A 23,450-nucleotide genomic window follows, 5' to 3' on the forward strand; every position below is an offset into this window, starting at 1 on the left:
CTTATCTTGACAATACCCAAGCCAAGTAAGAAAATACTTTTTAAAGTAAAATTTTCCGCGTATGTATTGACTTCTTTTGCCTAAGACGTAGTTTAGCTCCAGATCTAGAACAAGCTCATACAAAAGATTATTATTTCATTTTTGCTTAAAATATAATCATTCATTAACCAACTTCATAACATGACATGAGTTTTCTAAAATTGCATTCTCTTTTGAATGAATGTATGCATTAAAAGTAAAACTACAAACATATAAGAAAGAAAGAAAGAAATGAACAGTTTTAGCCTTTCCAAATGCAAAGTTATTATGGACTAATTGTCGTGTGGCTTCAATAAACTTACTTATGAAAAAAAAATCATTTGTTTAATGTGTACCATATGAGTTATTGATTCAATGTGCATAAACTTTAAGATTTGTATTTTCATGAAACAGCCCATGACTTATGGCATATTTTTTTATTTACTAATTTTTACAAAAAGAGTTCTGTGAATGCAGGTACTGGTCTTTAACACAATACAAACAACTTAAATACATACATAAGGAACATTCCTGCATTCCGCCATTGCTCAAAAGTATATCAAGATTGTAAAATTGTATCCCAGAAAACAATATCTGTACTCTAAATTGTTAAATGAACAGTCCCACATAATGGTTGTTCCATTTGCCATACAGAATAACTACATGACCTTTATAGGGATGTTTTCTTACTTATAATCCAAATTGTACACAAAATTGAGTCAAATATAAATAGCAGTGAAAAGGTTATGTGTGATTGTCTGACCTACAACACTCAACGTATAACAAGGAGTTATATAATAAGTTAAATCTTTACAAATTTGAAAATGTTATTCTTTGAAATATTACATGAGCAAATGTTGTCCATAGCTGAATTTAAATCTTGTAATTATTTTTAAGATCTAAATCGAATCAATCAGGGTATCATATTGCTCAATATTTCAATTGAAATGCAATGACTTCCTATAACAAGTCACTTGTTCTGTGCCAATCAGAGGCTGCTATCTCAGCTGATCACCTATGTTCTCTTTCTTTGGTAGTTGTTTTCACACTAGTCGAATCACCCCTTCATTTAATAGAAGAGTCAAATCAACTCTTCATCCAACGTGTTAAGCAACACTTCAGCAACTATAACAATCGTCTGTTACTTTACTGCTTCATTCACAATGCTTCGTGGTTCTGTTGCTATTACTGCTACATGCACACTTCAGCAAAGTGCCAAAATTATCTTTACATCTGCATGCTTGCTTGCAATGTTTCATGGTAAATGAGTATTGTTGCACATTCTACTAGTCGTCCAGGATGTTTTTGGAAGCATCAATGGATTCTTTCATACTGTTCATTGTCTCCTCCATGTAAAGGTTCATGTCCACAGCTGAAATTAAATACAAAATACAATACGACCTGCATTAATAATATGCAAATCATCCATTTAACCACACCTGCTGAATACTATTTACATGTTTGATTTTAGATTGAGTGATGAATTTGAAAATGTTATCTTTACAAAATCTTTAGTTTAAGTTTAACTCTTTACCCCTTAGATACGTATTTTGACGCATTTATAGTCCATTAGAAAGTTTAATAAAATTTTAAGACCTTTTTTACAAAATTAAAGTTTTCAGTTTCAACCCTTAAATACTGATGAGCAGCAAACAGCATAAAACCTGAACAGGCTGCGATTTACTCACAGGTTGTCTGGTTTAATGCTGGTTGCAAAAGCCATTTTCCCTTTGCTTCCAAGTGGGAAAGGATTCAATAAGTCCTGTACACACTGACAATCATCACTACAACCACACATATCTGTCACACTATACATCTCAAGTGCCATTTTATAAACCCATTTATATGCAATCATTATATTAAACATTGAATAATAAAAGTTACCAATAACAAGAGTAATTCAGACAGCCACTCATAGAAAGTATATATGTATTACATGTACCTAAGCCGTTTCATTGTTCTATTGATTGTGCATGAAATGCATAAATTTTTATTTAAATTGCACATTTCAAATTCATAACCAAATCACACCATCAAATTACACAATTAAAGCACACCTTTATATATTACACAATTCAGACATAACAACTCACTTAATTCAAGTACACACATAAACACCCAACACACAACAACAAAGCACTCACAAAACACTTACATTCATCTGCCATTGACTGGTTCCCGAGCATCAGACTGTCCATGGAAATGTACGGGACTTCCTGTTTCATGGGCTGGGAACCAGACTGGTCCAGACGGGAACTAGCCTGGCGGGAAGCTTCGTCCTCGCTGTCCAAAACGTTCACATCTTTCTCGTCATCCTCGTCAGAGGAGCTCAGGTCTCCAAATATGGCTGCAAGAGAGAATGTGAGTTAAGAATATATTAGGCTAATACTGGGAAAACTGGGCTTAATGCATCTAAATTCTGTGTCATCACAGAAAAGCCTGTGAGGTTTGCACAGGCTAATCAGGGATGACAATGTCCACTATTATTGAATTTTCCTTTAAAGTCTCTCTACAGAAAAAAACAACAGTTTAACCAGAAAGTGTTGTCCTTGATAAGCCTGTTGAGTCCACTCTGGGAACACTGGGCTTAATCCTTTGCATGCTGGGAAATTTGTCGTCTGCTAAAATGTCGTCTGCTGAATTAAAAAAATTAGCATTTTCTTTGATTTTTTTTCAAAGAATACTATCAGAATAGCAAACAGTTTGGATCCAGATGAGACGCCACGTTCTGTGGCGTCTCATCTGGATCCAAACTGTTTGCAAAGGCCTTCAAAATTCGGTTCCCGCACTGAAAGGGTTAAATGTCAGCCCAGTCTGAACAGACTGCACATACATGCATAAAGCCCAATTTTCTCAGATTTAAGCTCATACAGACAGAGAAGAGAAAAACATGGCTTTGACAGTACTGTAAGTAACATACAAGTCCTATACATGTAACTGTAAAAACATTCTATTATACAAATATTGTGATTTCTAACCTTATATTAGCCAAATTCTAGGAAAGCAGGGCATAAGCCATAAGCATATAGTGTGTTCCAAATTAATCTGTAGGAAAGCAGGGCATAAGCCATAAGCATATAGTGTGTTCCAGATTTATCTGTGCGGGCTGCACACACAAATCCGGGGCCTCACTTTAGACACATGCATTAAGCCCAGTTTTCCCAAAGTGAGGATCACATTGTCCTCTATCTACTACAAGGGAGGGAACATGGTCCCTTATAATATAGGAATAAAGAGAGAGAAACTGGGATTTGGTAGCACTGTTATTGCAAGGAATACACATGTTCCCTGCCAGTGGAAAACTACCATTATTAGGATTACATGTAAAACAACTGTCTCCGATCAGTGAAAACATCTGTTTAAATCAAATATAGTGCTTTAAACCTTCATATTGTCCTTTATCTGCTGAGAGGCCCCCTCCTGTCCCCGCAGAGTTTTCCCCCTTTTCCCCGTCCCCCTTCTCCTCGTCGTTGATGAGCTCCCACTTGACTTCTATAGCCTCGTAGTCGGCACGGAACAGCCTCTTTACCTCCTTCTCTATGTCTGGCTGCTCCATGTACTAAAATCATGTGGCATGTATGTGAAGTGTTGCCCCAGCCTGTGCAACCTGCACAGGCTAATCAGGGGCAATAGTTTCAGCTTATCTTTTTTTTCTTTTAAAGAAAGTCTCTTTTTAGCAAAAATCAGTTGAAGCGGAAAGTGACATGATTAGCAGTCTGCACAGGCTAATATTGGACAACACTTTAAGCAAATACATTACAACATCTTTATGAGAGGCTCATGTTTGTAAAGTATGCATGGCTACCAGCTGACAAAAGTAGGATGCTCTGACTTAATTTGACATCACCTGAAGTTTTAGTTGAACAATAATTATCCATGCATATAATATCAAAACCGAAATATGTTTTTATTTTTCATATTAAGATACATTTTTAAGAAAATAAAAGAGTGTATATTACCCCCATGCACAAACATGTTACAGAAATGAACAGCATGATTAACGCATACTGTAGTACAGCTATAATAAGGGTGTGGTATTCCTATGCCTGTGTATTTGTAATACATGTATTGGCAAAGTCAAAATTTCCTATAAACTTGCCCGCAGAAAAGTAGAATATCCATCTAATGTAATGATCAAAGATGTGGTGATAACATAATCAAGTTTGATCTCTTTTGCTTGAGAAATATGGAAGTAAATACACTCCTCAAACCTTTGATGACCCACAAACTTTAGTGGACTGCCTGACCAACAGAGAGAGCTATTTTAATACACGGCCTTTCAAACTTAATTCGTTAGGATGTAGAACATACATATAAGGTTATTACGAAAACATTGCAACAGACTTACAAGTCTTAATATGGGCAGTGCCCCAGATAATTATTTGGGTAATAGGGTTTTCACCCATCGATTTTGAAAAATAGGGTGATTTCATTTTTGAAATAGGGTGAAATGAGTTATAAAAATGCATACCTTAAAATCATTGCTGCTTTACTTCTGTTACAGTTGAGATGCACTGCTGAATGTCATTTATGGTGGTCCAAATCAAATTCTGGTATTTAATGTCAACCTCGTTTAAAGTTTGCAATTCTAACATATCATTTACTCTTTCTGATGGTATTTCATTTTTAGCAAGGCTTTAAATAGTTCTCAATAAAAACACATCTTGCTCACTGACATTTCCATCATAGGTTTCAGTTTCATTACACTCAGTCTCAATGCTAATATCAAGATTCCTACTCAAAAACAGTTTTGCAGCACTTACATGGTCTTTGGATTCATTGTGTCTTTCAACTGACGATCGCTGTATGTTAGGAGTTCCTTCTGCTGACCATACGTTTTTTAAATTAAACTGGGTGCAGTATGCACATTTCAGTCTGTTTACTTCCCCATCTATGTCAACAATTGTTAACCAAGGAAATGCCTTTTTCCATTTTTGACAAGTGTTTTCAGTAACGGACTTTCCATCATGCTTTTTTGATGTAAAGTCAACTGCTGCATTAACAGTTTCTAATAAGATTGATACCACGAACGATTCTACACTTATTGTCCCTTGCTTTCTTTCGAAAAAGTTTGCAATAGACTGACTTTTTTGCGAAACAATCGCGGACGTCTTGCGACCCCGCTTAGACATTTTATGACACAATCGAAACTGAAAGAACAGACGCGTTACGAATACACGCACAATGAGCGTCGGATTAAGTCAGATTGAAAACGCATGTATGTCGTCGTAAATAATTTGGTCAGACGCTTTATTCAACAATGAAATCTAGTCCGCAGAGCGTTTGAATAACTTTGACTGTTCTTCTGCTCCGTCATCAAGGCGCTTCCTAATGAAAGCAACGCCGCGTTACGATAAGAATAAGACATAATACCGAAAATGAGCAAAGCATTTTCGATCGAAGTTATTATATTGTACGCATCAAATTTGACTAATTTGCGTAACAGGTATATTGGTTGCGTATTCGATACGCATGATATTGTATTTGTTTGCGTTTTTAAACATTTTAATAGGGTGAAAGACGCAGATACGCAGCTTATCTGGGGCACTGATATGGGCCCATCATTATGACTGGCTCATGCTCAGAAAACAACAGGTATTTCAGATTACACATTAAACATATTATATAAATGTCTTTAATATCTTAAATAGGCCTTTTCAAGTTTTGGTAAATTGACAAAATTAAAAAATGAGTTTCAGATTTGCAAATTTTTGTTGTAGTTATGATATTTGTGAGGAAATAGTAACACTAAACATTTACCATGCTCCAAAATATCCATATCTTTTTTATTTAAAAACCTGAAAATTATGAAGCGTTGCAACGCAAAACGATTGAATAATTTGGAGAGTTCTGTTGTTGTTATATTTTGTGATACAACGAGGATTGCTTATATAAAGTATAAAATACATCACTCATTGTATGAGCAGGGATGGCCAAGTGGTCTAAGCAATAAACTTTTACTTCAGGGGTCAGTGGTTCGAGCCCAGTTGAGGGTTACTTTTTTTTCTTTTGTTAATTTTATTCTTGTTTTTCTACTGGAGCCTTTTAGATCCAACGTTTACATTTATCAATATAAAGCATTAATTTAAATGACAAACTTCAATACATGCCAAAATTTGTAAAAAGGCCCCTTTAAAAGGGCCTATTCATGTTTGGTAAATTGATAAAATTCAAAAAAGGTTTTTCAGATTCGCACATTTTCGTTTTAGTTAAATTTGTGAGGAAAAAGTAACACCGAACATTTACCCTGCTCTAAAATCTCCGTTATATGCATCTTTTGCTGATTTGAAAATCTGAAAATTATAAAGCATTGCAACGCGAAACAATTGAATAATTTGGAAAGTTCTGTTGTTGTCGTTATATTTTGTGAAACTACAAGGATTGCTTAAATAAAGTAAAAAATACATCCACTCATGGCATGGGCACGGATGGTCGAGTGGTCTAAGCAGACGACTTTTTACTCCAAAACTCCAGGGGTCAGTGGTTCGCGCCCAGTTGAGTTTTTTTCTTTTTTTAATTGTATTAATGTTTTTTGTTTTTTTTTACAGGAGATTTTCAGGTCAAATGTTAACATTTATCAATATAAAGCATTTAATGACAAACTTCAAAACATGACAAAATCTGTGAAAAGGCCTCTTTAATGTATATTTAGTATAATTACAATATTTATTTGTTTGCCAAATAAGTAAAAAAAAACACAATTAATGTATTTTTAACTAGGAACCTTTGGATTCAAAAAGTACCTTTTTCTTCAAGGTCTTTCTGAACCTTCTTCTTCTGCAGTTCTTCAATGGTGGTGTGACTGTAAATGTGGCAATAAATGCTAGCATGAATACTTTGGTTTTCCATTAAAATGAGAATTGTGAAAATTACATTTTATTTTATAATAATGTCAAGTGTTTTACATTAGTAAATAATTTTTTTTACTTATTTAAAAATATTCATTTGTAATAGCCAAAAATAGTATTGTCATTTTTAACTTGCACAGGAAAAGCTCATTTTCAAATAATATGCTGCATATGCTACATCAGAGGCAGTAATCATGTGACAAGATGGCGATGTCTATGCCAAGATGGGTATTTTCCGTCGTTTTATACTCTACATTTATTTTACTAATTGTTAAAATGCCGCTCACTTTCCAGCCATATTGGCAAGAAAGTGATAAGCATTTATATCGTATTAATATTGGCTCTATATCTTGACTTTACTTGCCGCAAAATTTCTTAGCGGGTATCAATGAGTATAAAAATATATTCACATTAGCAAAACTTTCATATACTTAAGGGCATATTCTCACACTTCTTGTTCCTAGGGAAATTGGGCCAGGCAACTTCCAGTGTGGATTATTTTTATCAGAATACCTTCCGAGGTTAAATGTAAGATTTTTTAAACATCAAACAATGAATAGTTGTATCTACAAAAGCACTAACTTCCATGATTCCACATGAATTTCTTGTCTTTATCACCCTTCTTTTTGCTGACAGGCTCATTTTCATCACCAGCAATCTCTTCCTCTGTTGTAGGCACCAGCATCTACAAAACAGCAAATGAAAAATAGCTAGACCTGCATTACAGCAATGGGAAAATAGTTATATCTGCATTACAGCAGTGAAAAATAGCTAGATCTCCAATAAAGCAGAGAGAAATTAGCAAATCAGCAATGAAGCAGTGAAACCATTGCTACATCTGCAACAAGGATATTAGTAAAACTGATGGATGCTCCCTGGTGATGCTTTGTCAATATATGGGTAAATTGTGTAAATTGTGTTGAGAAAATTGTGACCTTGAGAAAATCTATTATTAGCCTCAGTGACCTTGACCCCAGTGAGCTCTAACCTCATCAAAAGGTTAAGGTCCATGCAAGGTACCTGCACGCCAAATATATGAGATCTGTCAAATATCGAAGGCACTATGAGAAACTGTAACCAAAGTGTGACTTTGAGAAAATATATTATTAGCCTCTGTGACCTTGACCCCAGTGACCTCAAACCTCATCAAAAGGTAGAGGTCAATGCAAGGAACCTACATGCCAATTATGGAAGAGATTGGTAAAATATTAAAGGCGCTATGAGAAACTGTAACAAAAGTGTGACAGAAAATCTATAATTAGCCTCTGTGACCTTGACCCCAGTGACATCAAACCTCATCAAAAGGTAGAGGTCCATGCAAAGTACCTACATGCCAAATATGTAAGAGATCGGTAAAATATTGAACCCGCTATCAGAAACTGTAACAAAAGTATGACAGAAAATCTATTATTAGTCTTGGTGACCTTGACCTTCACCCCTGTGACCTCAAACCTCCTCTAAAGGTAGAGGTCCATGCAAGGTACCTACATGCTAAATATGTAAGAGATCCGTAAAATATTGAAGGCGCTATGAGAAAATGTAACGAAAGTGTGACGGAAAATCTATTATTATTAGCCTCAGTGACCTTGACCCCATTGACCTCAAACCTCATCAAAAGATAGAGGGCAAGGTACCTACATGCCAAATATGTAAGAGATCTGTAAAATATTGAAGGCGCTATGAGAAACTGTACACAAAAAGTGTGGTGGAAGGAAGTACGGAAGTAAGGAAGTACAAACTGGCAACTATATGCATCCCATATATATATATATATATGAGAAGCATAATAAAGCAGTAGGAAAATATCTACAATGCAACAGAGGAAATAACTAGACTTGCAATACACCAATGGAAAGTACCTAGATCTGTTATTAAGCAGCATATAATAGGTACATCTGCAATGCATCAGTCAGAAAACATCTAAATCTGCAATACAGCTGTGAGAAAATAGCTATATATGCAATTCAGCAGTGAGAAAATAGCTACACCTGCAAATAAGCAGTGGTTAAAAACAATTAGATACATCTGCAACTTAGCTTTGGGAGAACAGTTAAATCTGCAATTTATCAGTGGGAATATAACTAGACCAGTCTGAAAACAGCAGTGGGCTTAAGAAACATAAGACAAATTATGCCATACAGTAATTGGAAAAAAAAACTTGCAATTCAGCAGTTGGATAACATCTTAATCTGCAGTGCAGTATTGCAAAAATATCAACACCAGTCCTGCAAGACAGTAGAATAAAAATAGGTACAAATGCAATACAGCAGTTGGAAAATAGCTTCATAATGCAACATAGCTTTGGGAAAAAAGAAACATCTGCAATACATTAATGGGAGTTGACTGGTCACTGGGTATTTAATCTAATTTTATATTTTTATAAAACTTTGACTAAAAAACATGGGACACCTCATCTGATCATAGGGAATAATTATCTTACATTATTTTTGACCATTTTATTTGGCAATCAAGATCCATCGCCACAGAAAGAAAAAGGTTTTTGAAAACTCCAAATGGAAACACACACAAACCCAACATAACAGCCAGCAATCTAGGATAGATTTCCCCTTTACTTTATTACTTCCTTTGGTGCATAAAAGTAGTGCCCACTTACTTGTGAAATGTCTGCCGTTTTGTAAAAAGTTTTCTTGTCCACTGTTTTGAGACTCTCTATAATAGATGGTAGGTCCACAAGCTGAAATCAAAGTACTGACAATACTGGTGTGACGATGCTTTTGAAGAGGATTGATATAAAAGCATCCATTCAGCGAAACTGGGAGGCGGGTTACATTCTCGATCAAATACAACAAGAAATATCTTTAAAAAGATATTTGACCTGTATTTTCTGTACCACTTATCTTAAAAAAACGTTCTGTTACAGTAAAATGTTTGTGGGTTATAACATTACGTTTCAGCAGATAAATTCAAAACTTGACATGCTCTTTAATTACACCATGATCTTTAATTGCATATGTATATCATACCAAACTTTATACATGTATTTCGCTGTTTCCTTTCCTAAGTTAATGATGCTATGTGTACGGACGTGATTTCACATGCCCATGTGCATGAAAATATAATTTTTCTCTTTTGATTATTGTCAAAACCTTTGTCATAAACTTGAATAATACACCAGCACAGCTTAATTTAATTTTTACATGGTATGTTCAGGGCAAATAACCAAAGTTATGTGCGGATCTAAGGAAATGAGAAGTTTCTTGACATTAAAATGTTTTCTAAGTTTAAATCTATTCCCTCGATAAATGCAGAATGTGTATGCCTCCAATCACTTATAACATTTTATGCAGACTGATGAACTGACCAATAGCATGACTCAATATACACACCCTAAAACCAGTTGCATAAAGTTCCATGACATAATATCCTGTAGAAATGAGAATGAATTCATAAACCTAATGTGATAATTATTAAATAATAGTTTTGCTTGTATTTATCCTGTTTCTGTAGTGTTCATGATCAAAGAGAAACTGTATACAGGGCTCGACATTAAAGGTAGTCCGACTGTCCGGGACAACCAAATTGTTAGTCCGGACAAGTAAATAAAGAATTTGCTAGTCCGACGGGACAAGTGGTCATTATAATTGTATTACTTAGAAAAAATGCCTTTAAAGTCATTATTTCTGATGAGATATCACTCAACTTTTCTGAGTATATTTTGTATACGTTTAATCGTCGAAGCCCGAGATATTCCGATAGTTCCATGCGATACTTGTACTACACTGTACTGTTCACAAGGGAAGCAACCCTTAACATTTTTTTCTTTGCCAAGATAACAAGAATATTCTCCCTTGTAAAGAATATGCATTTTACGACACCGGTACACACCGATCTTACAGACAATTAAAGTAGTGACGTCCTCTATGTATAGAATGATTTTTTTTATCCCCACGCTTTTTGAAAAAAAGGTGGGGATATTGTGGTGATCTCCGCCGTCCGTCCGTCTGTCCGTCCGTCTGTCCGTCCGTCCTGGCCACTATCACCTCCTACACTAAAAGCACTAGAACCTTGAAATTTACACACATGGTAGCTATGAGCATATGTGCGACGGTGCACTATTTGGAATTTTGATCTGACCCCTGGGTCAAAAGTTATAGGGGTTGGGGTGGGGCCGCGTCAGAAATTATCACTCATTTTTTTAGGTTATTTTACATTTACTTCTTTATTTCTACACCGATTCACTTCAAATTGATACTGGACCTCACCTATGACAATACGGTCAATCTCAACCATGCATGGCCCCATTCCCAACCCTGGGGCGCCCCGCCCACATAGGCCACACCCACCAAAAATTTCCATTTACTATAATTTTTTCATTTCTACACGGATTCACTTCAAATTGATACTGAACTTTTGTTATGACATTAGGGTCAATCTCAACTATGCATGGCCCCAATCCCAACCCTGGGGCGCCCGCCCACATAGGCCACACCCACCAAATAAATCCATTTACTATAAAAAAAATTTAGGTTATTTTACATTAACTTCTTCATTTCTACACTGATTCACTTCAAATTGATACTGAACCTCTCTTATGACAAAACGGTCAAACTCAACTATGCATGGCCCCGTTGCCAACCCTGGGGCGCCACGCCCACATAGACCACACCCGCCCAAAATTGCCTTTTACTATAATTTCTTCATTAATACACTGATTCACTTCAAATTGATACTGAACCTCTCTTATGACAATACGGTCAATCTCAACTATGCATGGCCCCATTACCAACCCTGGGGCACCCCGCCCACATAGGCCACACCCTCCCAAAATTGCCTTTTACTATAACTTCTTTATTTTTACACCCATTCACTTCTAATTGATACTGAACTTCTCTTATGACAATACAGTCAATCTCAACTATGCATGGCCCCATGATCAACCCTGGGGCGCCCTTGGGTCAAACATGCGGCGTGGGGATACGCGTCGGCCTCTGCCGCGCCATTTCTAGTTTAAATATCAATTAAGTACTGTACATATGTATCACTTTTAACATTTTCTGTTTGATGTTGGCAACACACACGTTTTTGTAAGGTATTATGGCTTTGTATAATGTTTAAAAATCAATAATCTTGAGTTTTCCTGTTATTCTAGTCAGTTCTTTTTGTATTGAAATTGCCTACAATTATGTTTACATGTATTTTGAACGATTCAAGTCTTTATGATTTGAGCATTTTTGTATTATTTCATTATTTTTGCAAAGTACTGAGCAGAATAAGATATAATGGTCAGGACAAGTTGCTTTTTGGTCAGAACAAGTGAAATTATGGTCTACTTGTCCGACTGGACAAGTGGCTTCAAAAGCTAATGTTGAGCCCTGGTATACAAGAGCACCACATAACGGATGCCACACTCCGCTACGGGTGCAGTTATGAATAAATGAAAGCTTGTCAGAATTAAAAAAATAATAATAATGGTCACAGTGACCTTTACCTTTGACCCAAAAATGGGTGTGGCGTGTAGAACTCATAAAGTGAATGTACATATGAAGTTTCATATTTGTAGGTGGAAGCTATTTGATTTTAGAGCCAATGTTCAAAACCTTAACAAAATGTTAAGGTTTTAGCACGACACGAACGGAGGACGTCAGACGGCGGATGACACGACAAGCTGGCTGTGACAATACCTCGGGTTTTCTCCGAAAACGCTGAGCTAAAAATCAATCTTGGTAATATTTATGACTACATTTTGAGTCTATTTCTGAACTTTTTGGGGAGAATGTAACTATCAGTACAGCAAATAGCAAAAAAACTCTGGTATACTTTATAAAGGTGTTCACATAGTGAATGAATACAAGTTTAGATTGTAAGATTTCTATTAAAAAGTAATTTAACTAGATATAGATTTCAACCTGGAATCCTGATGCATTTTATATTTTCAGTATTTTCACTTTATCATGTGTCTTTCCACTCACTTTCACACTTATCTTATGTCTTTTCTTTCACTTTCACACTCATTTTGTTTTTATTCCACTCACTTTGGCAGGTATGTATTCATTCCCGTACCGGATGGCTCCTCTCCTCAAGTCTGACTGCAACTCAATGCTCAGCTTGTCTGGAATGTGTGGATTTTCTGTCAACAGGTCATGCCTTAAAGCTGCTGCTGGTCCCTGCAATTACACAATCAGTTATGTTATCATATTTCCATTTTGGTACCATCTGTAATTAAAAAAAAAAAAAATACTATGTCATTTATACCAGATTTACAAAAAAAAACAAACATTTATAGACAGCTCATCTGCTTTTTAAGAAGCTACTGTGAAACCATTTATTTTCGCCAGCACGAAATTTCGTCATTTTTTTAGAAAATGACGTTTTCGTCACCACTTAAATTCGCTGATTACTCGACTTTGAAAAAACCCACGAATTTTGCCTCAGTCAATATCCGATTTGTTTATCAAACATGTCCGAAATATATCGCAGTTGCGATAAATCGTAATTGGGAAAGAGGGAGGACACTTGAGAGTCACTTGCAGGAGGTGGGGCCGGTTTGTCACATGCCAATATTCTAGTCTTTTGTTATCAGGTGATCAGTAATGGGCCCCCATTAGTGTATTATAATTATGATAAGCTGATTAGTGGGACCAAATAACCGTTAACGAGTGTTTGAAATAGTGAAGTCAATTGCCAATTTTTCTTATTCATTTATTATAATAGCCTAACTGATAACAACCTTACCTTTATTGGCGCCAATAAGAGAAGGTGCGAACATTATTGGTTATAATTAGTGTACCGGTAAGCAAATTATTTGGTCAGTTTTCAATAAAGTTTCAAGAGTAAATATTTGAACACTTTAAGTACAGTAATTTGTCTGACATGTCATTTTTAATAATGGCAATTAATTTGTAAAATTTAAATTAATACACTAACTTCAATAAAACGCGGTTGACAGGGTCCAAGTCTCGATAAATGTGTTAAAAAATTGAATGCAATAGGATACAAAGAAATGTTTTATTGCGTCCTACTCAAGTCAGTCGAAAAACATGCTTCCCGGGGATTTTCTGAAAATTGCGTGAAAATGAATGCAAATTTCTGTAAACAATTACCCTATGTTTGGATAGAACTAATCTTCATAATTGCTTATTTCTCTTTTTAACTGTTACGTTTGCAATTGCTACAAATAACAATGATTTGGAACATGTATAGTAAAATTTGTCAAAGTTGTCTATGATTAAAAAGATCGATAGCCGATAGACAAAACACAAGCTATTTCCACGCCTGTATTGTAGTTAAACGCTAACAATCAAACACAAATCAATATGTTCTGTATTTATTTAGTAATCAATGCGGGGAATGTATATCAGTCAGGTGTTGATCACACATCATCATCTTTTAACTCGTTTATTGTCTTTTAAGAGGATCTGCTGCGTAGAGGCTGTATAATCTGCAAAAACATTGAAAGACACAATGCAAACAGTGGGTAATAAAGTTGTTAACAATTAGCGCTAATCATTACTACTCTACTTAAACGAAGTCAACACAGTCGATACAGCTGTACTGCACTCGCGTTTTACAGCAATGTCACGTGTCAGTTAAGTACACTGTGTAATTATCTAAACCCATTTAGGTAAAAACCGGATTATCTTGATTACGAAACAGTCGGAGTATGTATGTGTGGATTACGTTTGATTTTAAAACCTCATGCCTTTGGTAATTCAGTCATATTTTTTTTCAAATATGGGACATGATTGTTCGTTAGGATCTTGAATTCGTCAATCGGTCAACTGACGTATTACAAGAAAATTAATGCCTGACGATTAATAATGGTTTCACAGTACTTTCCTTCAATGATTTTTATTGTGTTCAGATACATTCCATTTGGAACAAGATTCATCGGATCAAGCTAGTCTGACTTTTAGTTCTTTGAGCTTTTATGAGTACATACTACATGTGCAAACACATCACCTGCAAAAATTTGTTGCTGTTTTTCTTCCTGTAAAATAAGTGGGTTTTATGAACTAACATATTTTCATTGTTTCACATTCAGAATATCTGGCAGTTTCCCTTTGCAAACATGTAAACATTTTCTGGAATAATTGTTGCGTGTTTGAAACTAGGATTCATATCATTATTCTCCTCAAGTTCACAATATAATCAAAGTATTTTTAATTTTTTTATTTATATTTTTTTCGGAAATATGCCAGTAAATATTGATGTGGCTCATATTTATTAAAGTTCCTCCTTTATTCCGGGTGGCAAGTTTACATGAAAAAGCCTTTGCCAGTAGCAAATCCAGAGATATGGAAGGTTATTAGCTGGGTAGCTAAAATAATTAGAGTTCAGAATAAGAGTCTGCCCAGTGATTTTTTTTGCTCAAATCTACAGCCGAATTTCGGCTGCTTCCCAATCGCAAAAATACACGTTTTTTCCCAAAATTCTGACCAAAATTTCCCAAAAAAAGCCCAACTTCAAAAAAAAAAAAAATAATAATTTTTTTAAATTTTTTTTTAGAAAGAAGTCTCATATAACTTAATTATGATTTCTTAAATCTAGGTCTCAACTTTATTTTTTAAACATCTTACAAAATATATAACTTGAATTTAGTCATTTTTGTCCATAAATCATTCCCAAACTTGCCACTTTTATTGAAAACACCAATTTGACCAGACTCCTTTTCTAGAAAACTCCCTGAACATGCACTTAAAAACAATATCACTTCTGTTACTTATACGGGCAAAAGCCCGCGAAGCGGGCGTTGACCGTTCATACATATGGGAATTTAGACATAAAATTACATAGGAATACCACATATGGATACGTCTCAAAAAAATTTGCCACGCGACATATATTTTCGCGATGCTATTTATGAACTTTAACAAATCAAAAACACTTTGACATATGCTAAATCACATGTAAATACATACCTCAGGAAAAGTTATATCAATGACATCATAATTGTGTAGCGAATCGCACTAAATATTCTCGCATTATTTGTTTTTCTTCGCAACCGTTCCAGAATTAAGTCATTACTAAATTATCTCCCCTCAATGCTCTTCTTCAGTGGGTATAAGCCGAAGACTGGTTCACTACATATAGTGACAGTCTTTACCAAACACAATTTAGGTGAACATAACCCGTCTTTCATATATTGCCGAATCTCAGATTTCTGTCGAATTTATTTGCTTTGATCTTTTCGATATCTTATTGTTATTATTATCCTGACAAATCACAAACGCTTGTTAAAAAATTACTTGTTTTAAACATTATAGTTGGCATCTCTATTCTTCCAGTATTCTCGCGGTATTTCAATAACGACACCCTACTGTTTATTTGTCGGAATATGTGACGCATTTTCCATTCGCTCTCATAAAGCATTCTATACATAGATGGTGACGTCACTTCGTTATTGTCAGTAAGACCGGTGTGTACACAATGTCTCAGAAAGAAGTTTTACGTGTGATCATGAGCAATATTCTGGCAAGTTGTCGTTGTTATCCACCAGAAACACATTTATTCACAAAATTTACAGATATTCCGATCTAACTTTTTAGTCTTTTAGCTTTAATTTTTAATGTATTAACACCTCGTCTGCTCGCACTTTACCGAAATCCCCGAATGGTTACATATCACTATAATAAGTTCATGCCTAAAACCACAAAATCCGATACCGTTGGATGTTCGTACCACAATCTTACATAAAAAATCTCCCAGATTCGAAATCAACAAAAAACAAGACATTTATAAATTGTCTGGATTATTGATCAAATTTTAAGATATTTGTTGGTTTTCCGTTTTTAGAAGCTGTTCTGCGAAGAAATCAACAAAGGAGGGATTCCTGAACTATCAAATTTCCAAGCTATACACACAGTTATTATCTGTGGTGATCTTTATTGGTTCTGTTTGTTTACTTGGATGGAACATGTGTGAACTTTTATAGAACTTTGAAAAGTCTATATATGTCTATCTTATATTCTATAAACAAAAATCAGCTATTGTATAATAAGATCAGATGTGCAAACAATGTCAAAGGGTTGTTAAATTAACAAATTGAAGGCAATTATGCTGAAAAAATATGAGAGTTCCCATGCAAATTTTGTCTGTATATCAACAAGTGTCTGCCGATAATTGTCAAACTAGTAATACAAAACTTACCACAAGTATGTAAAAGCACTAAGTACCTGTGATCATTTTTAGTAAGATAGTGTAATTCTAAACAGTAGCAAATAGCTTGTTTAGTAAATGCATAATGCAATTAATATGATTTCCGTTCTATTGTGTAATTAATAAATTGGTTGTTACTTGTTAATCCATGATAAATGTTTTATGGCTAGTACAAACCAGCAATGTTAATTTAGTAAAAGGTAATACAATAACACCACTTTGTAATTTCATATATGTAAATATTCTTGAAATGTAGGTTGATGACAGTGTTTTAGTTTTACTTATTTTGTAACTATTATTTTATGTGCAAATAAATGATGTGAAGTGTTTTGTATCTCCGCACAATACCACATACCATTTTATATATGTACTGTGTTATGTGTTATTTGAATGTTTAAATAAAAAAAATATGGATGATATAACATGATGCATTCTAATATTTGCATTCAAATTGTAACTATAGAGCTAAGTGTATGCAGTTTAGACTGTGATTTTAGAATTGCTACAAAATGGCTATTTTTTTAGCGGTGACAAAAATTAAACTATTCAACAATAGTTTGCGAAAGAAAATTAGAAACCTGCAAGATACCTGTATTTATTAAATATTTTAATTGCGAATCTAGTATGTTGTTATGCTGTTACACATAATTATACATTGATAATAAATAAGAAGACAATTAGTGGTGTTAACGTTTCCCAACAGTAGAAATCATTCTTCTGATGAAGTCAGTGATATACAGACGAAAGCTCCAGGGATGGCTTTCAATACGTAGTGTGTGTTATTTGACAGTCTAAAACTTATTGGATTAAAAAAAAATCCTGTCAAATTTGTCAATCCTGTCAAATTTGTCAATCAAAATTGATTTGACACATCACATGATTTGAATTATGTTAAATCAGTGTACTGTATGCTAAATGCAACTGCTTTAGCAAGCTGTCAAGTTGAATTGAGACATTTGATGAAACAAACTGTTTCCTGGGTAGGACCAGTACTTAGTGTCTATATGACATACCATGACGTCGAAAGAGTACAAGACCTATTAAGTAGAACGAGAAATGTACTTCGACGTACAATTTTCACCGACCCTTGAGTGTTAGCCAATCAGAGGACACCTTACGTCTGTTGCTTTTAGAGATTTTTGACATTGAACATTATTGTTATTATTATTTATACCAAATTATGCGACTATCGACCGCTAACTCATAGATATTGTGCGTATTTATTGACCTGGCACGGCGGAATTAACCTCTGACTTATGCTAGTTATGGTTATCACAAAATACGACCAACGGGGAGTTTATAATAAATTATTTATCCCATTAATGCTTGGTAACTGGTTACCGTTGGGAATTTCCTACACAGTAATGCGCTGGACGTTCGTGATACTCCGCCCGCATGATCATTTCATACACACAATATGCTGAATAATTTTAATTTTAAAAAGGTAACAATTGAATCTTCCTCAAATTTGTATATAATCTATTTCAATGCATTAAATACTTGAAACTTCTATGTAATGTTTTTTTTCCATTCTGATATTTTTATTCATTTTGTCCTCAACTAAAAAAGAGATTTTAAACATTTATTATGAATAAATCTGAAGGAAAAGCGGCTCAAGAGACTAGTGTTTTGATTGGCTGTTCAGAAAATGTGTACATAGAAGTACAAACATGTATGTCGAAGTACAAATTGTACTTTGACGTACAAATATATACTTTGAAGTGTATTTTATATTCATGTTGATGTACAATTATTGTACTTCGACGTACATTTCTCTTTTTAACGTGTAGGTCTTCTTGACTTTCAACCCAAATGGTACGCCATAGTATGTCTTTAGGGTTATTTAAAGAATGCTCCCACTTAAAGGATCAATACAGAGACCTCCCAGTGACTAAGCCAATTAGCAGACACCCCATCCACTATACCACAGACACCGAACCAGCTATAAATTCCTGTGGCTAGAAAAAAAATAAAATATATAAGACGCTAGATCTTTAAGCTTGGAACATGTAACTCGTTTTAAGAATGATTTTTTTGGATGCATTACTCAATTATTGCAACAATTATCATATTTTGAACACAATCATGTCCATATATTTATTACAAATACATGATTATCAAAAAAACTTGAAAAGCTTTTGCCCGTAAATTAGGTAGCACCTATATTATCATATTAATCCTATTTATAATGCTTAATTTTTCCCAATTTCATGGTTTATCGTGCTATTTTTCCCAATTTCACGGTTTATCGCGCTTATTTTCCCAATTCAAAAGGCACAGGCTGTAACAAATTAAAGCAAAAATCATCAAAAGACTATGGCGGCAATTTATATTGACTATTAGCTGGGAGTAGGATTATTGCAACTTATCTGACTTTAGATAGAGGTCTATGCCAAATGTAATTATACATTATTATCCAAACAACTGAACAATCTGAAATTTGTATTTAGAAAAGTTGGTTTTAATGACCTATTAAATTATTCATCAAAATCCGAAATATATTTGTATCCGAATTAAACTTCAATTACCACACTTCAGTGTTAGCGTACTGGTATGCAACACAGCTCATTCATAACTTACTGGTGGGAGTCTCATTATAAACTGCTGTTCCAGGTCAAAACTTGGTTCACCACCACCTTCTTTTTTCTTTGACATTACTTTTTTTACTTGCTGTTGAAATAAAACAAAATAGAGATTTGCAAAGGGAGGTCACTCTAAAGATCTATCTACAAAACAAATGACTGATGATGGAATTTCGTGTTTCGTAATTGTTCTGTCCATTTTCTGATCGTGTTTTTACAGTAGGTATAATGGTAATCGTCATGTATAGTGAATAAGCTGTTTCCGTCAATATTGAATGGTAAATGTATTCGTTTCAGGTCATCAGACGTACCCGAGTAGTTTTCGGATAGTGTTTTCGGATTTGAACAATGTTTCAGTTTGAATGTAATTAGTGCACTATATTAATTTATCCCACTACATTTCAAATGAAACTTTTCTTCTTTTTATTTTATATTTTAACGTTTTTTTTTTAATTGATTCTAGACTTTAAAATTATAAACAAGAAATAAATAACTGTGAGTCTTATTTATTAATCTTGAAATGTTTTATTTGAAAGGTCAAAAGAGCAGTTTTCATAATAATAAATCAAAACATGTCAAATATAAAAAAAACATTCTTATGACGAACCACCGTAAATACCATCTTTTCTGTTTTTGTTCATTTAGTTCTGTACAATTGTGTTAAAATTATGGTGTAAAACTCTGTCTGTAATAATTCAGTTTTGGTAAAAGAGTTATCTTCCCTTAAAAATGTTATTGAATATCTCATAGTTACCACTTCTTAAATGTTGTTTATTCCCTTGTAATGAATTGCTAGATATTTTGCTCTAATTAACATTGTGAAGTTGAACATATTGCATACTGTTTTGTTACTGTTTATGTTTTCCTATTTTTACATCAGAATATTGAATGTATTGATTTAAAAAATTTCTGAGTCATATATTCGATTGGTTTTCAGGACTTAATACATTATTGGCATTAACTTTCACATGTGATCACTGAACCAAATCCTCTACAACAAGTAATAACATATACAGTAATGTTTAATCTCTCTATATAAATTAAGTACAAACTTTGTAACAATGTTATAAGAACGAATTGTGCCAGTGTCAATGTCCAATATAAACTATGCAGGTAAGCATAATCTATAGTTCAATGGGCTTGTGTAATGATTTTTCTGTGGTGATTGTAGAGGTTTGTCAGATATGCCAGTGTTTAATAGATATGCACAGAAGATTTTTCTACCTTAGGTTATTAATCTTGTTTGGACTGGTTGAATTGAGGAGTACTTAGTATTTGCTATTGGAATTTTATTTGAAGTATTGTTTACTGTGCCAAATTTTTGGTTGTGTTCATTATGATTGTGGAAATTATGTGAATTTGGTATGTATTGATTTTATTGATTAGATAATCGTTGATATCATATATACTGTCAACTATTTCCATACTGAATTGAATGAGCTGACGTTCATTTTAAATCATGTGTCATGCAGGACATTTAGACATAGTTGGTGTTTTATTAATTACATTGTTTATTTGTTCAAATTATGATAACAGCAAAATTTATTTTTGTTTATCCTCTATTATGTACATGTTACTGTAATTGTTGCAGTGGTAAAGCGAAATGTGAGTCATTAATTTGATTAGTAATACATGCACAGTTTGTTGGGTTTACATATTTGACATTTGCAATTGCATGAATTCTTGTAGACTATTATCACTTCCACATCAACCACACATTTTAATGATTAATTTCGAAATAATAAAGATTTACATGTGCCATACCAACATTTATATTAGTGTTTGAGTATGAGTAGGCGTGGCTTTTTCTCTTCTCATTAGGAAGAGACCCTACCCAGACTACCCTGTTGATTTGGGAAGAAATATCCTTAAATAGCTGTTTTGGGATATGAACAAGCTAGCATGAATTTGATTTAGAGAAAATGTTTGATATTAAAGAAATTCATTGAAAAGAGGCCTTTAATCAGACTCATTTATAATCAATGGAAAAGCTATTTTAGGAGTATTTTCCGAAAGCCTCTGTAAAGTTTGTATATTTTAGTTGTATTGCATGTAACTTCGCATTTGTAGAATTCAAAGGAAATTAGTTCATTAATTTTCTTCAGTTAAACGTCAATAAACTCTCAAACGCTGATTTTTATTTTGCATGGTTTTATGATAATTTGTCAATTGTTCCTTATCAGATGATTCAGCTGTCAAACTTGATTGTAGGGAGCATGAAACGTGTGAATAACTCTGTCACCTGTTTATAATACCAATGTTTACTTTTTTGTATTAACTGTCTGAGTCACTAAATAATGCTTGCACATACAAGTGTTTTTCATCCACAACAAGGATAAGTGGCACAGACATTGATAACACTTAAAAGATGGTTGATTGATCCACTGTTTGTTATGGTCAGGTAAACATGAGGATTAATTTACATAAACTTTAATTGATTTTGTATTCCAGGAAGTGTTATTATATTTTTAATAATAGTATAATATTTTTAATCCCTTTTTATCGAACACTTTGACTAAAGAAGGGAAGTCACAATTTTTGATACCATGGTGGTTAATCTTATACTTCTGAATTAGATGCACACAGTTAGGTGAATAGATTTTTAGGAAGCTTAGGAATGACACAGATTTTGTTTTTTTAATATTATAGGTATGAAAGCTCTGCAGTGCTGATATGACTTTGAATGATAATGGATATGCAAGCTCATTGATTTTTTTTAGTTAATTAGCAGATTTGTAGATCATTTGTAACTAACTACTATGGATGAAAACTAAAACTTATTAATAATAGTTGCATTAATATTTTGTATTACATTACATATAATTATCAGATTTGTATGTAGAGTTGCAGCTAACTACTATTAATGAAACATGATAACATTTTGTACTGCCAGCTGTTAGTCTTTTGTTTATTTTATCATATAATCACATGTGCACATGTACAATGTGTTGTTTTTTCCCACATTGGCTAATTTTAATCTTGAATTAAAATGTTTAATTTATGACGCAAGTTAATTCTGTTTACAAGTTCTCACTATATCTTTCTAAAAATAAGGTTGAGCGATGTTCACTTTCAACTTTTTTATGATTGGTCGAATTGCTAACTCGAGTGCACGGGTTTTCGAAAAATAGTTCATACTTGTTTTTGTAAGAGTGGAACACACAGCGTTAAAAAATTTGAATTTTGATAAAAAATTTGATGATCGGAAGTTTTGATAAATAGGAGGAACATTTCGAGCCAGGAATCTTTTGTCAAGTAGAGATTGCTGATATCCTCATTTAATCAATTGTACATTATAAAATGGACACACCAATCGTTAGAATCATGTAAATATTAAATAGATTCATGAAGTACGAACTGTGACTTTATTCATTGTGTAAATAGTCATTGATGTTTTTTATAAGTGTGTGTTTTTAATGTATAAACAATTGCAAAAAGTACTTGGTGCGAATTCGCCATCAAACCGCGAACAGTGCATGGTGCGGATACGACATATTGAAATAGACCCAAAGACATTAAAAGTTCGTTTTGAGGATAAACATGAGTAATCGTTCCAAGAGGGACACAAAAAAAATCAACTAAAAGAAATTGAACGATTCAGGGATGGCAGAGTGTACAAGAATAAGAATCAAGACTATTGAATGCAGTCTGCCTGGTCCATATACAGATATTATGCATAGTTTCTGTTTCAAATACCCAAGTGACACAATGATGTATTGCAAAATATCTCCTGTCAAACATGACCAATGGTCATGGTATTTGTGAAAGATTTACCATAGATATGACAGGAGGTGGCAACAGTTGATCAAAATCTTATCACCACCCTTTTGATATCCTTCAAACAACTTGCAAGAAATGTGCTAACATTTAACAATAGTTTTCGCCT

At 33.9% G+C, this 23,450-nt stretch overlaps 4 protein-coding genes across 10 annotated transcripts in view; 3 read left to right on the forward strand and 1 right to left on the reverse strand.

Moving 5' to 3' along the window:
- The window catches only part of LOC127880183 (magnesium transporter NIPA2-like), a 266,381-nt gene that overhangs the window by 232,541 nt on the left and 10,390 nt on the right, over positions 1-23,450 (forward strand). The window lies entirely within an intron of this gene.
- LOC127880185 (magnesium transporter NIPA2-like) overlaps positions 1-23,450 on the forward strand; it is a 247,351-nt gene that overhangs the window by 213,511 nt on the left and 10,390 nt on the right. Inside the window, exons 1-2 of one of the 5 annotated variants that reach the window (XM_052427453.1) lie at positions 7,545-7,766; positions 12,388-12,550. The exons of 2 other annotated variants lie outside the window; for them this stretch is intronic. The gene's annotated coding sequence lies outside the window, so the exon portion shown is untranslated. Of the gene's footprint in view, positions 1-7,544; positions 7,767-12,387; positions 12,551-19,668; positions 19,784-20,665; positions 20,927-23,450 lie in introns of those variants that run through there. 2 more of the 5 variants (XM_052427451.1, XM_052427452.1) reach the window with 2 other exon arrangements.
- The window catches only part of LOC127880190 (magnesium transporter NIPA2-like), a 263,454-nt gene that overhangs the window by 196,371 nt on the left and 43,633 nt on the right, over positions 1-23,450 (forward strand). The gene's annotated exons all lie outside the window — the stretch shown is intronic.
- On the reverse strand, positions 441-19,686 carry LOC127880197 (transcription initiation factor TFIID subunit 7-like). The gene is made up of 8 exons (XM_052427475.1): positions 19,563-19,686; positions 12,860-12,991; positions 9,481-9,561; positions 7,449-7,551; positions 6,762-6,820; positions 3,403-3,577; positions 2,174-2,365; positions 441-1,390 (listed from the first exon to the last, which is right to left on the reverse strand). The coding sequence occupies exons 1-8, from the start codon at positions 19,635-19,637 to the stop codon at positions 1,305-1,307; spliced, it is 903 nt and encodes a 300-aa protein (XP_052283435.1). The 5' UTR covers positions 19,638-19,686; the 3' UTR covers positions 441-1,304.

The sequence above is a fragment of the Dreissena polymorpha genome, chromosome 4 (genome assembly GCF_020536995.1).
Source record: "Dreissena polymorpha isolate Duluth1 chromosome 4, UMN_Dpol_1.0, whole genome shotgun sequence".
In the NCBI taxonomy this organism is placed as follows: Eukaryota; Metazoa; Mollusca; class Bivalvia; order Myida; family Dreissenidae; genus Dreissena; species Dreissena polymorpha.